Source organism: Arvicanthis niloticus, chromosome 12, assembly GCF_011762505.2.
Source record: "Arvicanthis niloticus isolate mArvNil1 chromosome 12, mArvNil1.pat.X, whole genome shotgun sequence".
Taxonomy (NCBI): Eukaryota; Metazoa; Chordata; class Mammalia; order Rodentia; family Muridae; genus Arvicanthis; species Arvicanthis niloticus.
Window position 1 is genome coordinate 13377376 of NC_047669.1, and position 20331 is coordinate 13397706.

The following is a 20331-nucleotide window of genomic DNA, read 5'->3' on the forward strand; positions in this document are numbered from 1 at the left end:
ATAGAGGCTGGTAATATAGTTCATCTAGAAAAGGTGCATACTGCCAAGCCTAAAGATATGAATTTGATTTCCAAGCTCCAGATCACCAACTGCTGCAAGGTATCTGTAAAAGCTCTTCCTGGTTGTCAAATCGACTACATCTGGAGTGAATTACAATTCAGAAACGGTGAGTACATCTGTGATCCAGATCTTGAGGCTGGAAGACACAGGCTTTGAATCCAGATCTTGACATGGTGTGACACAAGCTTTCGGTCTGGATCTTGAGGCATAGTAGTTATAAAAAACTTAGGCCCAGGCATGGTGGTACATGCCTTTAATCTGAGGAGACATAGGCAAACAGATCTCTGAATTCAAGGACAGTCTAGGATACCCCAAGTTCCAAGTAAAGAAAAGATGAGGTCCAGACATGGTGGTATACACCTTTAATCTGGGCCATACCTTCTGCTGGAGGCCTACATGAGGAAAATGAAAAAGGAAGGGTTTGTTCTTCTTTGACTGCTTGCACTTACTTGCCAACACATGTGTTGGATCTCACTTCTTCAGGGTTCCAGGTTTTAGAGAAGACCATCTGAAACACCAGCCTCATGGGACTGAGCAACTACTAGGCTCTTGGACTTCTCATTCACAACTTCCAAGTGATGAGTTAGACTGCAGATTTTAAGTTTTTCAATAAATTCCATTAATGGTTAGTGGCATTCCACAAGTTCTGTGACTCTAGAGAATCCTGACTAATGTAGTATCTTTTCACTTTCATGTATGCACCGTGGTACAAACTTACAAATAAATAAATAAATAAAAACATTTAAAAAGCTTGGTCATAAGCCAGGTGTGGTGGACAGGAGGATGCCTTTAATCTCAGCATTTAGGGAATAGAAGCAGGCAGATCTCAGCTAGTCTGAGGCCAGTTTTGATTCTATAGTAATAATGAAAGCAGAAAAAATAATTGACAAACACCCTGAAGGAGGGGGCCCCTTGTGATGAGGCTCGGAGATAAACTAGTCAGGTAGAGCAGGAATCTCAATGCAGCAGGGATGACAGAAGAAGGTCCTGGTTCATGGTTCCTTCTTATCACTTCTTCCAAATAAACACCCTGGCTGGAGGCTATTCATGAGGATGTGGTGCCCTAACTGAAAACCTCATGGGTAGTTCAACTGGAAAGACCACTTCCTCATGCCTGACCCTAGTTTCAGCCTCCAGATTACCAGCTCAACACCATCCTATTTCCCAGGAACTGCTCCTTCCTGTACACAGGGTCTCTGCCTTGTCACTCTTTCTTAAATTGCCACCTACAAAGCTCTAATCCTTTCTGAAACTTAACATTTATGATCTATTTAATTCTTTGGATTCAGAGACAAAAGATTTGATTCCATAGACTCAGTGGACTTGTGTGACAGTGAGCATCTGGCACCAGAACCCTGAGTTAAAGGCCATGTGATTCAAAAGAAAAGGAACTCAAGAGACACCCTTCCTCCCTGTGTTACTTAGAGTAATATATACTGTAAGTCATATCATGTAAGAAATGATAGTTTTCAAACTTCTAACTTTTTACCAATAAGAGTGTGTGTCTGTACCTGTGTGTGTGTGTGTGTGTGTATCTCTGTATGTGTGCATGTATGTGCATTATGTACGTGTATGTATAAGTGTATATGTTTGTGTGTGTATGTGTGTATCTTCTTTTTCTTTTTTGAGTAGGAAAGATCAAGGCAATAGTTCACAGAAATGATGAAATATGTAGATTAAAACAGTAGAAATGTTATTTACTTTAAAAATGAAGCAAGGCTAATAATGTTTAAGAGCTTCCACGAAAAAATACATAAAATAAGAATAACCCAGGCTCCATGTGTACATATACTCAAGTACACGTTTTTGTTAAATAGAAAGTTGATCTTCAATACAGTATTTGTTTTGTATGAGTGATTGTGGGTATAAATTTAAAATAATGGAGACTAGCAAGGAAGGAGGCTGTGTACAAAGAAATACAGCAATTGGTTCTGTGGGCCTTTAATCCTTTAATCTTCTACATCAAACACAAGCAAAGCCCAACACCGGAGAATTAAAAGGTGACCTTAGAGAAAAAAATGAAAGGCAAACTACCAAGTCTCTACATGTGAGTTTACACAGAATACTGGACTAGATTGGACTTCAGATACTGAGCAGTCAGTTGTCACATGGCAGCTGTTACATGTCCAGGCCAGTTCAAATAAGACTCCTTCCTGACAGCTTCTGGGCTACTGATTTGAAGGATCAAATCAGTGTTCAAAATCAGAAAGTTACAAAAGCTCTCAGGTGACTCTAAATTGCTTTTACTGAGAAAATCTACTGTGGAAACCTATGGAGCAGTGGCTGGGGAGCTTCCATACCCCATGGCTATCCGGAGTGGAATGAAAGCTACCTGTGTACCTCATGTCTCAGTACGCATCTTCATGCTACTCAGGCTCAAGACTATGTCTAATTTATTTAAAACTGTCTTTAGGCTTCCTGTATTTAATGGAACTGGCCCCATAACAGGGATCCAGTAAACATGAATTTATTAAATTTATATTTAGTTTCTAATGGCCAATGTTGGCTTCCTTGGGAAACTGTCATTGGAAGTGAGATGTACAGAATGCCACAGTATGGAGACTTGATCCCACCATGTTATTCCCAAGTAACCCAGGAGTCCCAGAATGCCTTCGTTCAGAGTTTCTAATCAGCTAAATTAAAAAAAAAAAAAAAGAAATGTAAATGGTCATGTGTAAATGAGGCTGAGAAAGATGGATAAAGGAGAAATCTTTCACATGCAAATAGAAATGGAGGTGAAGTCCATAATGAGATCATAATAGGATGCTAACACCATGCCAAACAACATGGGAGTTTCCTGCTGAATGTGGGAGTATGTCAGAATGCTAAATTAATTAGGGGAGGGAAAGGATTAGTTGTGTAAGCCAAAGGCCCCCAGACACGGGATGGGCTCCTGGAGGTAAGAATCTACAGGGGTGATTTGCAACCTGTTTTTTTTTTCTTAAGTTCTTGGTATTTCATGTCTTTAAAGTTCACTAGCCTGGACCTCACCTTTTGGAACTTAAATTTTGTGCAAACAAGCCATGCTGCTGCTCCTCAGTTTAAGGGGAATTTAAACTGAGTTTATGCAAAAGTTTTTATGCATTCTCTATCATGTACCACCAGACAATGCCTTGTAGATTGGAATATATACTTTTACCTACAATCACATTCATATAAAAATTACACAGGGAGAGGCCATGAAGCTATTCTCATCCACAGATACTTTAACTTAACAAGGGAACAATTTTATCACTTGCAGGCCTAAGAGGTAGCTTTCATGATACCTATCAAATGAATAAAAAAATAAGATTCTCAGACGATGTCTTTTCATTCATCTTTGCTTGCCTTTCTATGGATGTAAAGAAGGAAGTAAGTACACTTTCCAGGTGTTTATGTCATCATCCTAGAGAGAGACCTCATTTGGAAATGATATATAGCTTTGTGAATGGAACAACACAAATGTATGAAAGGTAGGTTAGGGCAAATATTGGTGAGCGCAAAAGATAGAAACAGGTCAGGTAGAAACAGGTCATGTCTCCAGGGTAGAGACATGGCAAGAGGCAGTTCATTGCTTGTCCTTGCTCAGAAGGTGGAAGTGATCTCTATCGTGTGTGGGCTGCAGGCCAGAGATGCCAGCACATAGCTTTGGTTTCTGAGCTGTGCTCCCATTATCTCTCTTCTCTGAAATGAGCTCTTCTTCCTGGAGGCTACATGTGAGGGTGTGACTGAAACCGCAGTCCAGATGCTAGTCCCTCCTGGTGAACAGCATTGGAACTAAATGTTAACCTACTCATAACCTAAATGTTTTTAGGGTCTTGAGTCTTGATTAGAGGAAGCTATAGTCTTAGAAGCCATTAAGGATGGGTATCATAATATTATAACTTTGTTGAGGTCCATTAAGGGAAAGTTATTTCTTCCTGTTCAAAAGACAGGAATCTATTTCTGGCCAGGGTGGAGACACAGCATTCTGATCTGTTCCAAAAATTAAAACATTACATCCTATTGTCTTCTCCCTTATGTTAATCAAATTGGGACTGGCAGTCACCTTGCCAAGAGACCACCCCTCAAGAAAGATGATTCATCTAAAGGCATGCAATCGAGATGGGAGGAATAATTATTCCTTCAATGAGTTCATGTACTTATCCTTCTCAGCAGCTCCTCCCCTATGTAGTAGTTTGCAGGGCACCCATCATACAGCACTGGTATTGTCTGCCCACTTTTCTGATTCATTCTAGTGAATCAGAGTGAGATTTACCACTCTTTCTCTGAAGACCCCATTCTCTTTGGCAGCTGCTAATCTGTCGTGTGACTGCTTTCTGACCTCCATCATTGACTTATCCTGTCTGCTTCCTTAAAGGCTTAGGACTTCCTATTTCCTACCTCCCTCTTCCTGGGAACTGTAAAGATTTGCAGCTTGTCTGGCTAATTGTTTTTCTCACAAACAAACAAGAAACAAAATGCTCTTCCAGGTCTGTTTCTAGATTATTGAACTAATAAGATAAGGCCCCCAAATAGGAACCCCAATTTCCTTGGTAACCTAGTGAGCAGGGTCCTAGCTCATGTATTCCTCTCTTCTATACATTAACAGCCTTGAACTCCATGATTGAAAAACAAGCTAAGAAGCTCTTCTTTTTAATTAAAAAACAACAATTTATTGAAAAAGAGTAGTGCTTTATACAAATTCCCATTGCAGCCCCCAAATATCAATTGATCGGTTTCCAGGTTTAGTAGTAGGATATAAAAATATCAAAACTAGGTAAGTTCTGACATAAGATGGGATTATTTTGGAATATAGAACCTGTGTAGTTTAGCAAGTGTTATTTCTAACATTTACATTACACATTAGGTACAGTAATTATGTTAAAAGATCTTTGCATGATTACTTTACACATACAAATACAGTGAAACTTACATAGTACAAATTCACATAAGACTCCATTCTTTCTATAGCTTCTTCCACGTGGTTGTGGTTTTACGATGGATTGTAATTCTTAACCTCTCCTAGAACTGCCAGCTTCCATTTAACTTTGAAAGTATCACTTCACAAAGAGCACTTTATATATGTGCCTTTAGAGTAGACATATACTGTCACTTTGGCCATTTGTTTAGCAACAGAAGTACCAGGCCAAACTACTAAAACTAGGATGTAACAGTGGGACGGGGCTCATGCCTGCCATCTTGACAGTTGGGAGGCTGAGCAGAAGGATCTTTGGGTGATACAGGAGTTCCTGGCCAGCTTGGGCCATAGGCTGAACACTAACTCACAACTACAAGTCTTAAGAACTTAAGATCAGTTTAACTTAGCAAGCTTTAGAAATTAAAAGCTAGAGAGAGTTCTTAAGGAAAGAAATCCATTTAACACTTTTTCCTTTTCCAGTTGTTTGAAAAATAAACACAAAACCCATTAACTTAAATTCCTTAATTTATAGAGTTTCTTGTTTTCCAATATAAAACCATATTTGCCTATGTCTCCTCTTGACTCATGCGACATAGGCAGGGCAGGAGTTAATGAACCCGTTGTCTAGATGTAGAAATACATGCAGGGCAACCAAGTGCCTTTGCCCAAGCTCAGTAATTAAGTGATAGCACCAAGATGCAAATCCAGGTCTACCCATGTCAATGGCAACACCCTTTGTGTTACAACACCTTGCTCTGCTGAAGGGCCTTTCCTACAGACAAGAATAATAAGTGCACTGGTCAGAATGAAACAGCACCAACAAGAGGCCATGCACAGCTAAATGGGAGGAAATATATTCATGACAAAGAAAGATACAGAACAGTGTTAAGGCATGTGCCTAGATTTTATTCAGTGACTTCAAAACTGCTAATTGAGCAAGGAAAAACACTACTTAGGCATATTTCACGTTCAAAGAATGAGAGTCATATCAACTAATTAATACTCACATTACCTCTACCAGCTGCTTAAGTGTAATTATCCCAATTTGACAGATGGGAAAACGAGGTATAAGGATTGTAAATTGTCCACGGCTACAGAGAGAGAAATATTTGTCACTAGATTATCACTCTAGCAAGTCTAGCAGTTTGTGTAGATAACAGACCACACCTAGCTGAAAAGAGCATAAACCGGAGGATAATTATATGTGGGGAAATGAGATAGCTGGGGAGGGAGAGGAGAACTGTAGTCTGCAGGATCTAGAATGGAAAATAAGTACCTAAAAAATGCAGTCAATAAACTGGTTTCAACAACAGGGTTAGCAGCACAGCCACTCAGGGAAACAAATATTTTTAAAGCAAACAAGACAGCTCCAGACCAAAGTGCAAGGACCGTGCAGAAAGGTCATCAGAAAAACATCATCTGTCTAGAACACTGGTTCCCACAGCCCAGACACAGAAGTAATACGTAATTTCTACTGGTTTTAAGTTTCAAAATGTGGGCTGTGAAATTTATTATTATATTCAGGAGTTAGAATCAAACCTCAGAATAATGGACTGAAAAGCGGTTGTTATTAGAGTTAAAAAAAATGAAATATTTTGATGTAAAGAAGACACATGGGAAAAATAGAATACAGTCTGAGTTCATAAGGAAGTCTGGCCTTATGTTGAAGATACTAAATGCTGATCAAAGGGTGATATTTGACCGATCACATATGCTCATAGAGAACAAGAATAATACATCAAAAGGCTTATTTAATCAATATGGAATTGTGTATATTTTAGAGTCATTTAAAGTATGCTGGGACAATATGAAGAGAATAACAGATTGTTAGCTGTCTATTTTTTAATAGAAAATATGTATATGTACATATGTATACACACGTAAGGAGCACCCTTCTCCGCATTTGAGTGTGATTACTCAATGAGAAGCAGCAGTTCAAAGGCAAAAGGCTTCCCTCCTGTACTCAGGAAAGACGGTAAGGCACAACCGGGCCCTGCATAGCCATGGGGATATATAAAAATATGCTTCCTTTTGTTCTACCACAGTCCAGACAACCATCATCAACAGTCTAAGGCCTTAATGTCAGTCCTAGTTTCAATATCCACTCTGTATTCTCTCCAGGAGGAGCTCTTCCTTTGCCTCTGTCACACGTAGTCTTTCCCACTAGAAGGTGTTGGCTTGGGATAAGGCCGTGGTGTTGGGTAAGAGGTTGTTTTCCGGGGACAGGAGCAGGAAAGTAGGGCACCTCCCAGAAGGCAGAAGGAGGAAGCAGCCCAGCCAGTAAAGAGGGCCTGGCCAAATTCATACCTGAAAGAAAAGACAGCAACAAGCTGCTATGAGGATCATTGTCCAAAGAAAAAAATCAATAACATATATATATATTTAAAAATAACCCTATGATCCCTCAGTAGCAACAGCTGTTTGTGAGCACATATGTAAAATAATGTTTACTTTGTAATTATCGATAATTTGTAACAGCACATCAGCAATAGGACATGCAATATGCCAGCTTAATTACACAAATATTTCCAAAGACCTTTCCAAGGAAAGGAGGCTTGGAAAGGATGGGTAGGCAGGCACTTGAGAAATGAAGACCAGGCCAGAGTCTTGGCTACTGCTTACAAAGTCTGCTACCCTCAAATAGTAATCATTTCTGTAACAACAATGGTTACTGATCCATGAGCCTAGTTAAAATTAAATATAAAATTTATATTTTGAAAGAAAGACATCTGAATATTACATGGCTGAGTCCCACGTTCTTGGAATGGGGAGTCTGTGGCTGACTATGGACATCAAACAGGAAAAGGGGTTGGCTGTAGAAGTTCCAGGGCTTGAGTCCAGACTCAAGCTCAGCCGCTGCACTTCTGAACCGGTAGCTTTACCTCTCAGCCAGCCCTGGTTTCCTCTCTTGGAAGCAGATTGTCCCATTCGCTTCCCTGGAGGGTGTTCAGGGCAATGTGCCATTCTATGATGACAAGGGCACAGAGCCCAGCAATTTATAAAATGCTTGCTCGTGCACTCCTAATGTTATTACTCTGCTGCAAATGTGGCCCACTGACCTTCAGCCATTTCTGTCCCTACATTATATAGCTTACAGGATGGGCGAGACTCCAGCAACCACTGCAGCCTGTGTTCTTCTGTATGTGGGTGACTGTATAAAGAGGCACACACTTATCTCTGCAAACACTGGGGTTTTTCATTCACTCACCCTAACACTCACAAACAGTAATTATGTCTTAACATTCTAGCTTTGAATGTAGTTATTAGGCTTTAAAGATAGGAAGTCAGTGAGACAGTAAGTCTTGTCGCTGATCAAAGAGCATTGTTACCTGAGAGACAAGACTCAGGTCCTGAACTTGTAAAACTTGAACTGTTGAGAAAGGTGTCCTTTGTCAAATCCACTTTATACTTGTAATGGGACACAAAATTTTAAAGTGGCTTTTTGATATACTAGAAAAATATATCATGGTTCCATGTGGAAATTATTGAGAATGAAGCATTGTTCATTAACTACTATGGTGGCACAACTTTTTTCGATAAGTCATGAACCTGTATATTAGTTCTGAACGAAATCCCAGGTATTAGATAAACATCAGAATACTGTTCAGGAAGAACATGTCCAAGGCATTAGCATTTTTGCTCGTATTGGTGGAATAAATAAAAGAAGATGTGATATGTTGTTGGCTAGAATCCAGCTTAGAACATTTCTCCTTTGAAGTGCATTTTGTCATCAGTGCTGGCTGTTAAAGCAATTATCCAATTCATTTTAACGCGAGTCACAGGTCATTTAAATTGTTTGCAAGTTTGACATAAATTTCCATACAATTCTTGAAAGCAAATCCGAGAAACTAAGGCCCTGGCAGGCAGGAGTCTGCCGAACACAAAAACAGGTTTTTGGTTTTTTTTTTTTTTTTTTCTTCAGAGAATGAACTATTTTATGCCTGACTAGAATTACCTGGCATTGACAGGGGTCATGGGGTCATAGAATTCTTGAACAATTCTGTTTCCATACCATGCTGTGGCCACTAATGTCGCCAGACCTACAGAAATTCAAAGCAAGGCCATTAATCACTATGGGACACTGAGCACAAAAACACAGACTATTAAACTTAATTGTATTCTATAAGAATTGAATCTCATCAACAGTGCTGACATTTTATTTTATTATTATGGAAATCAATTTGACTTAGATATGATTTATGCCAACCATTCTGCAAGGAATTACAAAGATATTAGATTGAAGTTGGGCCTAGATTATGCTGTTTATGACATCTTATTTATTTATAGTCCAAGGCCACTGTAACAAATATTGTTACTCAGAAAGAGCCCGATAGATCCATCTTATTCAAAATCTCTGTCAGTGGTTCGTAGTACTGTAGCTTAGTGTATGAAGCTACTTTTGAAAAAAAAAATGTTCATATCAGCAGAGAACGGCTTACAAAACGTAAGATGAAAATCTTCCTGCATCCTTCTTGACAAACTCAAAATCAATTTTTACTTTCTTGTCTAGCAGCAAAACCAGAGCAAGCTTACTAGCATGGGGTGAAGAGCATTCAGATTCCTCCTCACCCATGTCTGAGGTAATTACCTTAGCACTGGGATCATCTGCTGAGGTGACACTCTGGGTTGATTTATGTAACTGAACTCAATTGCTCCTGGTATTTCTTGTATTCAACAATGAAAGGAAATGAGTTGGTCACCATCACTCATTCAACATTTCTCCAATGTATAAATTACAGCACTTATTTTTATCCAAAGAGATGTTTGCCAAAAGATTCAAAGTTTCAAGTAGAAATTAAGATTAAGATCAAGAGGTTTCTTGTACAGCATAGTGACTAAAGAGTCCTTAATAATGCTGGAAAGTCGCCTGGCAGTGGTGGCACACATTTTTAAGCCCAGTACTTGGGAGGCAGAGACAGGCAGATCTCTGTGAGTGGAATATAGAGTGAGTTCTAGGATGTCCAGGGCTACACAGAGAAACCCTATCTTAAAACTAACCTCCCTCTTCCCCCCCCCCGCAAAAAAATGAAAAAGAAAAGAAAGAAAAAAGGAAAGAAATAAAGAAATAAAGAGGGAAAGCAAGCTAGCTAGAGAGTCGATGTAAGGCGTTATTCTCACAGAAACAGTATTCGAGGCAAAACATGCATTAATCAGCCTAATTTATTTATAATAGAATATATAAACACTTCCCAATACAAATACCATGACTTATATAATAAATACACGAAAAACTGTCAAATCCAAAACCAATTAAAAAAAAAAAAACAAGTAACTTCTTTTATAGTACTTGATGGTACATAAGATCATTCTGGCTGACTGTGCAAATTGACCATGCATATGGTCCTGAATTGGTCACCTAGACTTCTGAAACCATCCCAGATTGAACTGGGTGCATATATGTCTACAGTACTGTAGTTCATGGGGATGGGTGTGGTATGATACTACAGCTTTTGATATAATCTTTATAATATGTTTCTTCTCTGAGACACCTAGCCTATTTTGTCAGAAGCGTTCAAATATTTTTCTGTACTGTTTTCTTCTTTAGCAGAGCTAACTTTACATCCTCCCTTGTTAATATTCCACCTGTACCCTGACTGACTTATCTTTTCTCTGGTCTATGGGTACATAGTGTTTATTGTGAAATTAGCTCTGTCCATCTACAATGTTACCTCCCCCCAGCTTTCCGCCAGCTCCAATCCCATCTTTCCCAATCCAATACAATTCACATATTATGGATATTTTCTTGCCGCAGGCCTTGAACTCCACATTCCCTGTTCTCATGTTTCTCATGCTGGGATCACAGCCATGCACCATCACAACCCAATAGCATTTTCTGAATCACATCAAATTGGTCCAGACTCTTTTGATACTTTTGCCAAGTATCAAAAAAAAAAAAAAAATCTTTCTGAATCTGAGTAGACTGGCCAAGAAACTAATAGGCATCCAAGTTCTTCATGGTTGTACTTGACAGAAGCGTACAGAGGCCAAATTTCCATTTGGTTCTTACTGAGAAGATGAGAGCCAACTAACTATAAGGCTCATGTCTTCAGATGTAAGATACTCCAAAAAAGTTCAGATTCAGCGAATAAAATATAAAGCGAAAAAGAAAACTAAAAATTAGAAAAACCAGGTTTCAAACACACGTGAGAAAAGTAGATAAGGAGAAGGAGGAGCCTCTCTTACTGAAATTAAAAATATGATGCCCCCAATGACTGCCATCCACATCTTCTGCACCTCATCGTCCTCCAACACCTCATGATTTCATGGCCAATGGTGGACACGAAGATTGCAATCAGCCCCAGCAGAATGCAATTTACCATCAGGCCCTGGTTGCCTGCAGTGTACCTGGTGGGAAACATTTAGGACATATAAAAAACCATGCCTAAGAGCAGTCTGGGGAGAGTGGTGGGAGATGAAATGTATTTTAGTAATTTTAGGGGAGGGATAAAAGTGAACAAGATGTCCAAAGGAAAATGAACCCTAGTGACAATTCTGCTGTAGCCACTGGGAAGGTTGCAAGGAAGACAGACCTGAGAGTTGAGGATGGCTGGTACTTCAGTTATGAAATCCAAAATCAACTGGAAAGTTATTAATGAACCAGTTGAATAGGTCTCACTGAATTGAACATGTAATCATTACCATTGGATATTCAGATTCAGAAAAAAAACCAGTCATACATATTATTCTTAATGTTTGTTATTTGTAATCCAATGGCTTGAAATACGTATTTAGCACTAGTCACTAGTTTTAGACTACAGTATTTAGGCTTCAGAAACAACAAGGGACTACGGACAAGCAAATGAGTTTTTCAGAGGAGATCATGGCTAGATAAACAATATTTTATCCCTAGTTACAAGAGGTTGAGTGGGGGAAGCTTCTAGAACATTGATGTTCAGGCAAAATTTAAGAAGGTAACTTGGAACAGCAATAGATTCATAGGAGATGATAGCACCAGTTTTGAAAACCACAAAAGCGTCATTCTACATTGTGTTAGGGATAACCTCAGCTCTCATTTCTCAGGGTTCTGCAAATTTTACAAAGGCTTCTTCTTATATTTGTTGTATTAAATTATCACCAGAGACAGGATCAAATTTGACAGACTGTGTCAGTATGTTTCCTAAAAAATAAAAGCTGAAACAATACAGTGTGTGTGTGTGGGGGGGGGGGGTAGGGTTCCTGCTTAAAAGATGTTTAAATTACAAATTAATTTTCTCTTTCAGCTGAACATCACTATCTTACTTACACCCTTAATAAGTGAAATGGAAGTTTTTATATGGAGACATGTACACTGCAAGCAGCTGGGATCTTGAGAAAATTGCCTACTGTTCTTTGGGACTATATTTGTATTTTGTAAAATAAAAGGGACAACATCTCTATCCAGGGAGTTAGAACAGTTTGCTCCTTTCTGGTCTTCAGGAGTGACAAGATGATGATCTCCCAAGTATTTAGTGTGTACACAGGGTTAGTCTTCACATGTTCAAGATTGAGAAGCTAAGTTACCAATCTTAATTCAAAACAAACATCTCTGAATTGCCACTACATTTTAACTTACAGATATTTCTATTACTTGTGTATTTATGTACAGATACGTGTATATTACATATATGTATGTGTATAAACATACAAACATACTCATACTGATTCACACATATATATGCATACATATATACATAAATACACATAATACAGTGTATATACACACACTGTATACATATACACATACATGTACATATACATATACATCATATACACATACATCATATACATACACATACATACACACACACATACACAAATACACATACATTAAAGCTTTGTAGGCAGGGTCAGAAGTTCAGAGTCTATCCCAATATCCCAAATGTAATGACAAATCATTGGAGGATTCTAAGGTAGAGTGACCTGAGTTTATTCTCAGTGAAGAAACAATGTAATTAGAAGGCATTAATGATATGGTAGCCCTTCACAAATGTATATAGCTTCTTCTGTCTTAGACACCTTCTCTTTATTTTGTTACAATTCATTCATCAGCTCCCTATGAATGACTTCTGTTGCTGTCTTTGATCTCTCTGGATGTTGCGCTTGTTACACAGCTTCCATTAGACTTTAGTTTACATAATAATCATTCCAATCCACTCATGAAGTCAAAACACAGGCCACTAGCACTACAGGTCTGAACATGGTGCACAAGGCATCCTTCAGGAGCCTCCTGAATTCCAGACTCATAAATCGGGTTTAAAAGGGAGCACCAAAGTACAGCCTACGGATGTGCCATCCATACCCACTGACAATAGTTACACAAATCTCATCTTTAAATTATGATTTAATTTAAAGAAGGCATCTGTGCGTCATGTCTTCCCATTTTTATTTATTACTTTTGCAAAGTTGAGGAGAAGTGACAGATATTCTGTCTCATGCTTGCCAACAACTCTATAATGCTTCATTTCCTTATAGAACAGTGTCATTTGTCTAACACACTGACTTGGAATCAACGAACAATATGCTTTGTAACCACAAAATCATAGAGACTAGGAGCCTTATTTCCATTTAAAAACACGAAAAAGCAGTACAGAATAAGAATGTTGTTTGACTAGCAACATCTTCCACTTATACCTGGAAGCCAATGAGTTATGAATTGTCTTCTGCTTTATATTGGACTGGAATCAAATGGAGACATTGGCCAATGTCTAGCCAGAATGACATGTGCAGGGAGTATTCAAAATAATACAAACTTTCCTGCATACCATAGTCAATGGTGGAAAGTTGTAACAGCAAGAAAACTTACTAACTGGGCACATGTCATGATGGATTACAAATCAAACTAAGAAACTACTCTTCACGACGGGTTTGGGTAAAGATCCATTCTAAACCAGAGCTTTCATCTGGACTAGCTTATTTTTTTCCAATGAAGGTCTAGTGAAAGCTGTTCCGGTCAGAGCCATGGACTGTCCAGATGGGGCTGCACTGGAGTGGTGTCAGTTTGAAGCACTGGTCACACTTCCTGATCATGCCTCTGACTCATTCAATGTGTTCTCAGTGAACTTGGACCAGCCAGATGCCTTGCTCCTCCAAACTGGCAATAATGTGACAGAAAAAGTGCATACTTGTGTTTAGCTACATCTTTGAAATTATACTTAGCTAATAAACAGAATTATCTATCTATCTATCTATCTATCTATCTATCTATCTATCTATCTAGATATAGATATATGTATATGTATATGTATATCTATATATCTCTATCTATCTATCTATCTATCTATCTATCTATCTATCTATCTATCTATGCAGAGGGAGAAAACTGCACTTTTCCCTTAACTTGATAACGTTTTAAAAAGTTGTATATTCAATGAACTCTTGTGATGGGGTTTCTGTTCCTTTCTCTCTCAGCAGAATGAGGAAGGCAAAATGTAGAATTTGACAGTGAAGCATGAATGCTACAAAATAATATTTGAAGAGACACACCCAGCTACTCTTGCACCACCGCGAGGAGCACTTACATTTCTTTCTTACATCTTTAAATTTGTAGCTGATTTTATAACATTATAACTAATGCTGTGTGGGGAGAAGGGAGTTAGCAAATACTGCAAAAGTTACATTATTGTTTCTGAAAGTTATCCAGCAGTAAACAGGAAGGCAGCCTTTTAATAAAGCTCAGCCGGACTGAAAATCTGCAGCTTAAAGACCCCCTAAGGAGTCCTCATCACTTTCAGCCTGAAAGTATAATTAAAAAAATACTTACAAAGATCTCTACTTATAAGAGTTAGACAGTATCCTTTACTACAGTTATTTTAATCAAAGTTTGCAAAGACAAGCATAGACAGGCAGGGGATTTTTTTTTTTCTCTCTCCAAACTTTAAAGACATGCTCTCTAAGCAGGAGACTCCCCATAAATACCTGGCACTGTACATACTCCATTCGATAGGCCATTACGTTTATACCCCATGTTCTATACATCATGAGCGAGCCAGATTTTAATGGTATTTCTGCCCTCACACAGTCTGTGCTAATAAGTCTTGGGGGATAAAATAACTGCCCACTGTGTGACCAGAGCAGAAATGCCCTTTCTCTTTCACAGCTACATGAACTTATTCAGACTATTAGAGAGCACTGCTGTACAAAGTTTCTCTTTAGCCGGTGTGCAAAGTTTCACAAGTGCCTTCGTTGTGTTGTTGCATTTCTCTCTTACAGGCAGTGGAGCTGGTGGGCTAAGTGTGACTCGGTGTGCCTAAGGGTCAATAAGCAGTCCATGGGGGCTTGGAAGATGAGGGATCACCACCACTCAGGGTATCCTGAGCAGTTTTGCTATCTCTTTTTAAAAACCTACGATTCATTTTTACATTGCCTCATTATTACATGTATGCCGTGTATGTGTATTACCATTTCTGTGGCACTGTTTTATTAAAATATAATCCACCATTTCTCCGCTTCCCTTCCCCCCCCCCACCTCTCCCACTCACTTTCCACCTCAAATAACCTTTACTGTGACAATCATCACTGCAATCTAGAAAACCTGTGCTGTGCCACTTGCCCTCTCTCCTTTAGTCACGAAAGTTGGTGACAGTCGATGTTGTCACAAGCTGGAGCCTTACAAATGACCTTTGCTGCATTCTAACAAGTGAGAATAGGGCCAGGCTCAGGTTTGCTAAATAGGCCACTAGACCTTTGATTCATCCCTCCACGACTCCTACTCTGCCCTGTGTTACAAATTGTGAGTCCACCTTAGTCCACGGAAAGCCAGTAGCTTTCCCTGGACAGGACAAACTGGGGCAAGAAGTCCACATATTTTTATTTCAGACTTTGTCTCTGGTTTAACTTTTGTTCCACTCTGCACACCCATGGCCTTTCTGGGTGTCCCCTCTAAAGTACCAGAAAGGAGTTTGGAGAAGCCGAGTGGTTCCCCTGCTCTCTGCCTGTGCTGCACAGATATCCCAGGCAGGGATGTTGCTCCCCCGCTGAGCTTGACATCATGGCAAGAATGCTGGGAAACCTCACAGCCACCAATACTCATTAAGCACACCTACACACATGTGGATTCACGCAGAGCAAGTCCAACAGGCTGGGGTAGCTTATAAACAAATTACAGCAGTTCAGGCCGAGATGAGACTTAAAGAGAGGCTAGCATAACCTCCCATTTGTCTGGTGCTTAAATCTTCACAACTGCATTCCACGAAAATGCTTACTTCTCTGCCTTCACACCTCCCAACGTGCAGCCTCCCAGGAAAGCCCCGTCTTTGGACAGTGCTGGCTACTAAAGTGTAGCAAGAAGAAGCAATTAGCTAAGTACATGGTGCAGCCAACTGGCTTTCCACAATGCTGGGAATTAAATCAAAACCAAGGAAGATGTGTAAATCAAACAAAGAAATGTCTACTGCGACTGTCCCCAGCCCTCTACTTTGTACGTCCAAACTTCAGCTATAAGGATCATCACTCGAAATTATCACAAGCAGGGACTTGGCAATGATCTGGGCTGTTGTGGGCTATAATTCACAGTGTAGCTATTGCTTCTCCAGGAAATCATTCAGTTACATTTTCAAAAAATGTTTGGCAAAATCGCTGTAAAATATGGCCTCTTGATGCTATGTACGATGGTTCTATTTGGGACGTGATAACACTACACTCACTGTACATATTGTGCAAAGGTCATGTGTCTTTCACAACTGATACCAGATCCGAAGAAGTAGCCTTTAAGGTCTGGTTACAAAACACTGACACACTTTTTTACCTTATACTTAAGTGAAGTGGGCTCCGCTGGTAAAGCTCCTAAGTACAATATTCAGAAACCTATAGCTGTGCTTCTCACCTCAAAGCATCTCATGAGAGGTAAACTTCATCACACACACACACACACACACACACACACACACACACCACACACGCACACCTTTTCATCTCTAGGCGTCATGGAACTACACCAAAACCAGGCAGTGAATCACCAACCAGATCTGTACATCAGGTAGGCGTGAACACCACAGCTCAGGTGGAGAAACAGAGACAAGTTTTCTGGGCCTGGTCCAAAGGCACCTACTGAATCACTGCTCAGCTGGGAGAGAAGTGTGAGTCAAGGCTCATGCTTCTGGGAATTGGTTTGCGGAGAGAGGCTACTGGGCTCCATCTTGAATAAACTATAGCTTTAACCAGAACAGAAGATGGAAGCTGTCCTTCATTAAAAAAAAAAAAATAGTCAATAAATAAACCATCCACTTCTGAAAACTCCTCGAAATGGAAGCATAGTCAATGCATTTATCACAGTTTTATGGAATATATAAGTAACAATATATTTTATGGAATAAATTAAAATCAACCATTTAATGCATTATTCTGGTGATCTGAATATTTGTTGCACAGACCATTGTTCTATCCAGCCATTTGGGACAATTAAACCTGATAAAGAACTGTATTAGAGAAACAACATTGATAGGGAAGCCCTATCTGGATGCTGTAGCACGTCTTACCTGCCAGGTCCATTATGTGGTTCTGAAAACGCCTGGCACCATTTTCTTCAATGCATTTCTCTTTACATTCGTCAATTTCATTGTTTCTCAATTGTTAACCGTCTGAGCATATCCCAGGAGGGAAATAAACAACACATACTTTCCAAATGTATAGATTACTTTTGAGAGAGAGTCCAGATGTGGAGACAAACCATGCCAGCTGACTACATTCTACAGGTACTCAAGATGTCAGGCTGATTTGTGGCAGGTCTCATAACTGTAAAGTGGAGTGCTTTTGTTGGGGCAGATCAAGAGCTTCGCTCTCACCGGACAGGGACAATGCCAGCACTGTTCACACCAGCATTCCCAGAGGACTGTGGGGTAGCTTTGTTTAGGCAATGGCTAAGGGAACTCTTCCTCCTGTGAGTTAAATGGCAGAACAGGTCCACAGAATACAACCAATGTGATTTCTCCAGGAAGACAAAATGGCCTGTAGGAATTTAATGGCTTTCTGGCAAAGCACTGAAAAAGTTTTAGCTGAAAAGGGAGGCGAGCACATCTTATCACCTGTCTCCCCAGACTCAGTAGAAATATTCCTGTCTATACATGATTTTCTCACTTTACATATGAGGAGCAATCCATGAATACACAGAGATTCTTTGGCGGGAGGGAAAACATGGGAACAGCCTTTCTTTTCCCTCATAGCCTTCTTCCCTGGTGGAGGCCACCACCACGTTGCCTCCCTCTATGCCTTAGCCCTTGCGGTCATGCTGCTACGGTTATTTAGAACCATTCTCTCCAGTGACCCACTCCCCAGATGCCACCAGCCCTTCTCCTTCTAAACTTGTTGACTTTCTAGCAGATCCTAGGCTAGAAAACCAGCCTTGGGGATGGAGCTCTCAAGAGGTTCTTCAAGGAGGAAAAACCAAAAGACTGCAAGAGTAAACCTTAGCTGTGCGTAGGAAATGCCATGAGACAAGTCAGAAAGCTTCGTATTTGATATTTCTGAATCATCTACTTAAGGCTTGGAAACCGACCCAAAGTGTGCCATTTTCTTGACCAAACCCTATTAGAAAGTGCACAAGAGGCCCAAGAATCTAAGTTTCACTGTGATCTTCATTCTTTCAGTCTCCACCCACCTTTGATTGGAATCTGAAGAAGAAAGAAAAGAAAAAAAAAAAAAAGAAAAAGAAAAGAAAGAAAAAAGTATACCTAAAAGGGCAGAAAGTGCCAAGCAGAGATTTAGAGGCAAATCTAGGGCTTTGACCTGAGGCTTGGGTTCTTTTTGCTTTCTCAGGACAGAGAAAGCATGCTGAGAAACCTTGGCCAACTTTGAGGGTAACCTCCAACAATCCCAGGACAGCTCAGGGCTGAATGAAGCTATTACAGAGGACAAGGGCTCCTCCGAGGCTAGAGAATGTGGGTAGAGAGGGTGGGGGAGAGTCGGGATCCGGGAGGGTTGAAGGATGAGGGTTCACTCACTGTTCAGATTCAGCAAGGAGTCGAAGACTTTGCACTGTATCTGCCCGGTGCTTTGCGAAACGCAGGACATCCACAGTCCCTCATAGATGGCCTGGGCGGTCACGATGTTGTCCCCAGCATAGGAGTAAATCTTCCACTGGGGCAGGGCAGTGCTGACGATGGAGCCGATCCATCCCAGGGAAGCCAGGATGAAACCCAGCAGCTGCAGCCCTGCGTTGGCCATGGCTCTTTCCGAGGCTCGCGCGGGCTCAGTGGCAGGTGCAGAAAGCGGAGTTTGCAAGGTGTGCTCCGAAGGTGATGGGATCTCGGCAAACAAGTTAGTGCTGATACCCCGGCTCCCTGTGCGGCTGCCGGCGAGGCTCCTGGCTTCTGGTCCGGGTTGGTGGCGGAGTCTGGAAGTGAGAACTGGCGGAGTTTTCTGAGACACTGAACCGCCCGGCGCTGCGATTTAAAGCAGCTCCGCCCCTCCCTGCATGCAGCGCCCCCTAGTGGTTTCGTGGCCAAATCCCCACAAGGGTTCTTGCAAGCCAGCTCCTGGTGGGGAATGCCCAGTGGGCTACTTGGGGACCACATGAAGAGAATTAGGCATTCCTACCCGCTCCCCTTCACGTTTCTCTTAGCACTTGATAGACAATCTCTTCATTTCAGTCCGTGTTTAATAGAAAAATTACCGCATCTGTGTAAATGCAAAAAAATGCATAAAGATGAAAAAAACTGGAGGGAGCTAGAAACCTATTTTCACTTTTAATATCTTCCCAATATTTTATTCAGGAATACGTCGAACTCGGTACTCCCAAATTCTCTTCCCCCTCGGGCACCTCTTCTCTTGTTTGATTAGCTTTCTCCTCTTTCTTTTTGGGGCCCTCTGTTCCTTTCTGTTCTTCAAGATCACTCCATTAGATTTCTCTCCCATTTCTCCCAGGGGTCTCAGAGATATTGAAACTTTATATATTTATATATATTAGGGAAGAGCTACCCAGAGAATGACACGGGGTAGGCTTCTAGTATACCCAGTACTTAGTTCTCAGATCTGTGTGCTTTCCACTGCATTTTTAGTTGACGGGGGGAAAAAATTTATACTTTGATAAAAATTTATCTTCCATTTGAAAATGTAGCCTACTATCTGATACACGCGTGCACACACACACACACACACCCCTACATACCTTTTTCTTAAAGCAATTCGCTTAGCATAGTAACTCTTCATCGGAGATGCCGCGCCAGTGAAGACTTATCAGATGGAATTCAACTTGTTCCCCTACAGTCTCTCCCAGATGAAAGAGGGACACTTGTATGTATCCTAGCAGAGCCTGGCCTCTGGCTTTGGACCTGGCAGTAATGGTTAAGCCATTTCCCCAGGCTTTGAGCTAGGCAGCCTCTAGCTGCCCTCTCCCGGTCTGTACAGCTTTACTGTTTGTTGCTACTCAGAAGCCCACGTTGCGGTTGAGAATAATTAAAATGTTTTCTCAGCTGTTATTT

The 20331-nt window shown here is 40.5% G+C and overlaps 1 protein-coding gene across 1 annotated transcript; it reads right to left on the bottom strand.

Moving 5' to 3' along the window:
* Positions 1–4685: 4685 nt before the first annotated feature.
* On the bottom strand, positions 4686–19294 carry Cldn1 (claudin 1). Its single transcript, XM_076942752.1, is given in 6 exon segments — positions 4686–7246; positions 8895–8979; positions 11122–11187; positions 11190–11264; positions 11267–11284; positions 18853–19294. Coding segments are annotated over 6 exon segments (630 nt in total). The 5' UTR covers positions 19076–19294; the 3' UTR covers positions 4686–7083.
* Between the last annotated feature and the right edge of the window lie 1037 nt (positions 19295–20331).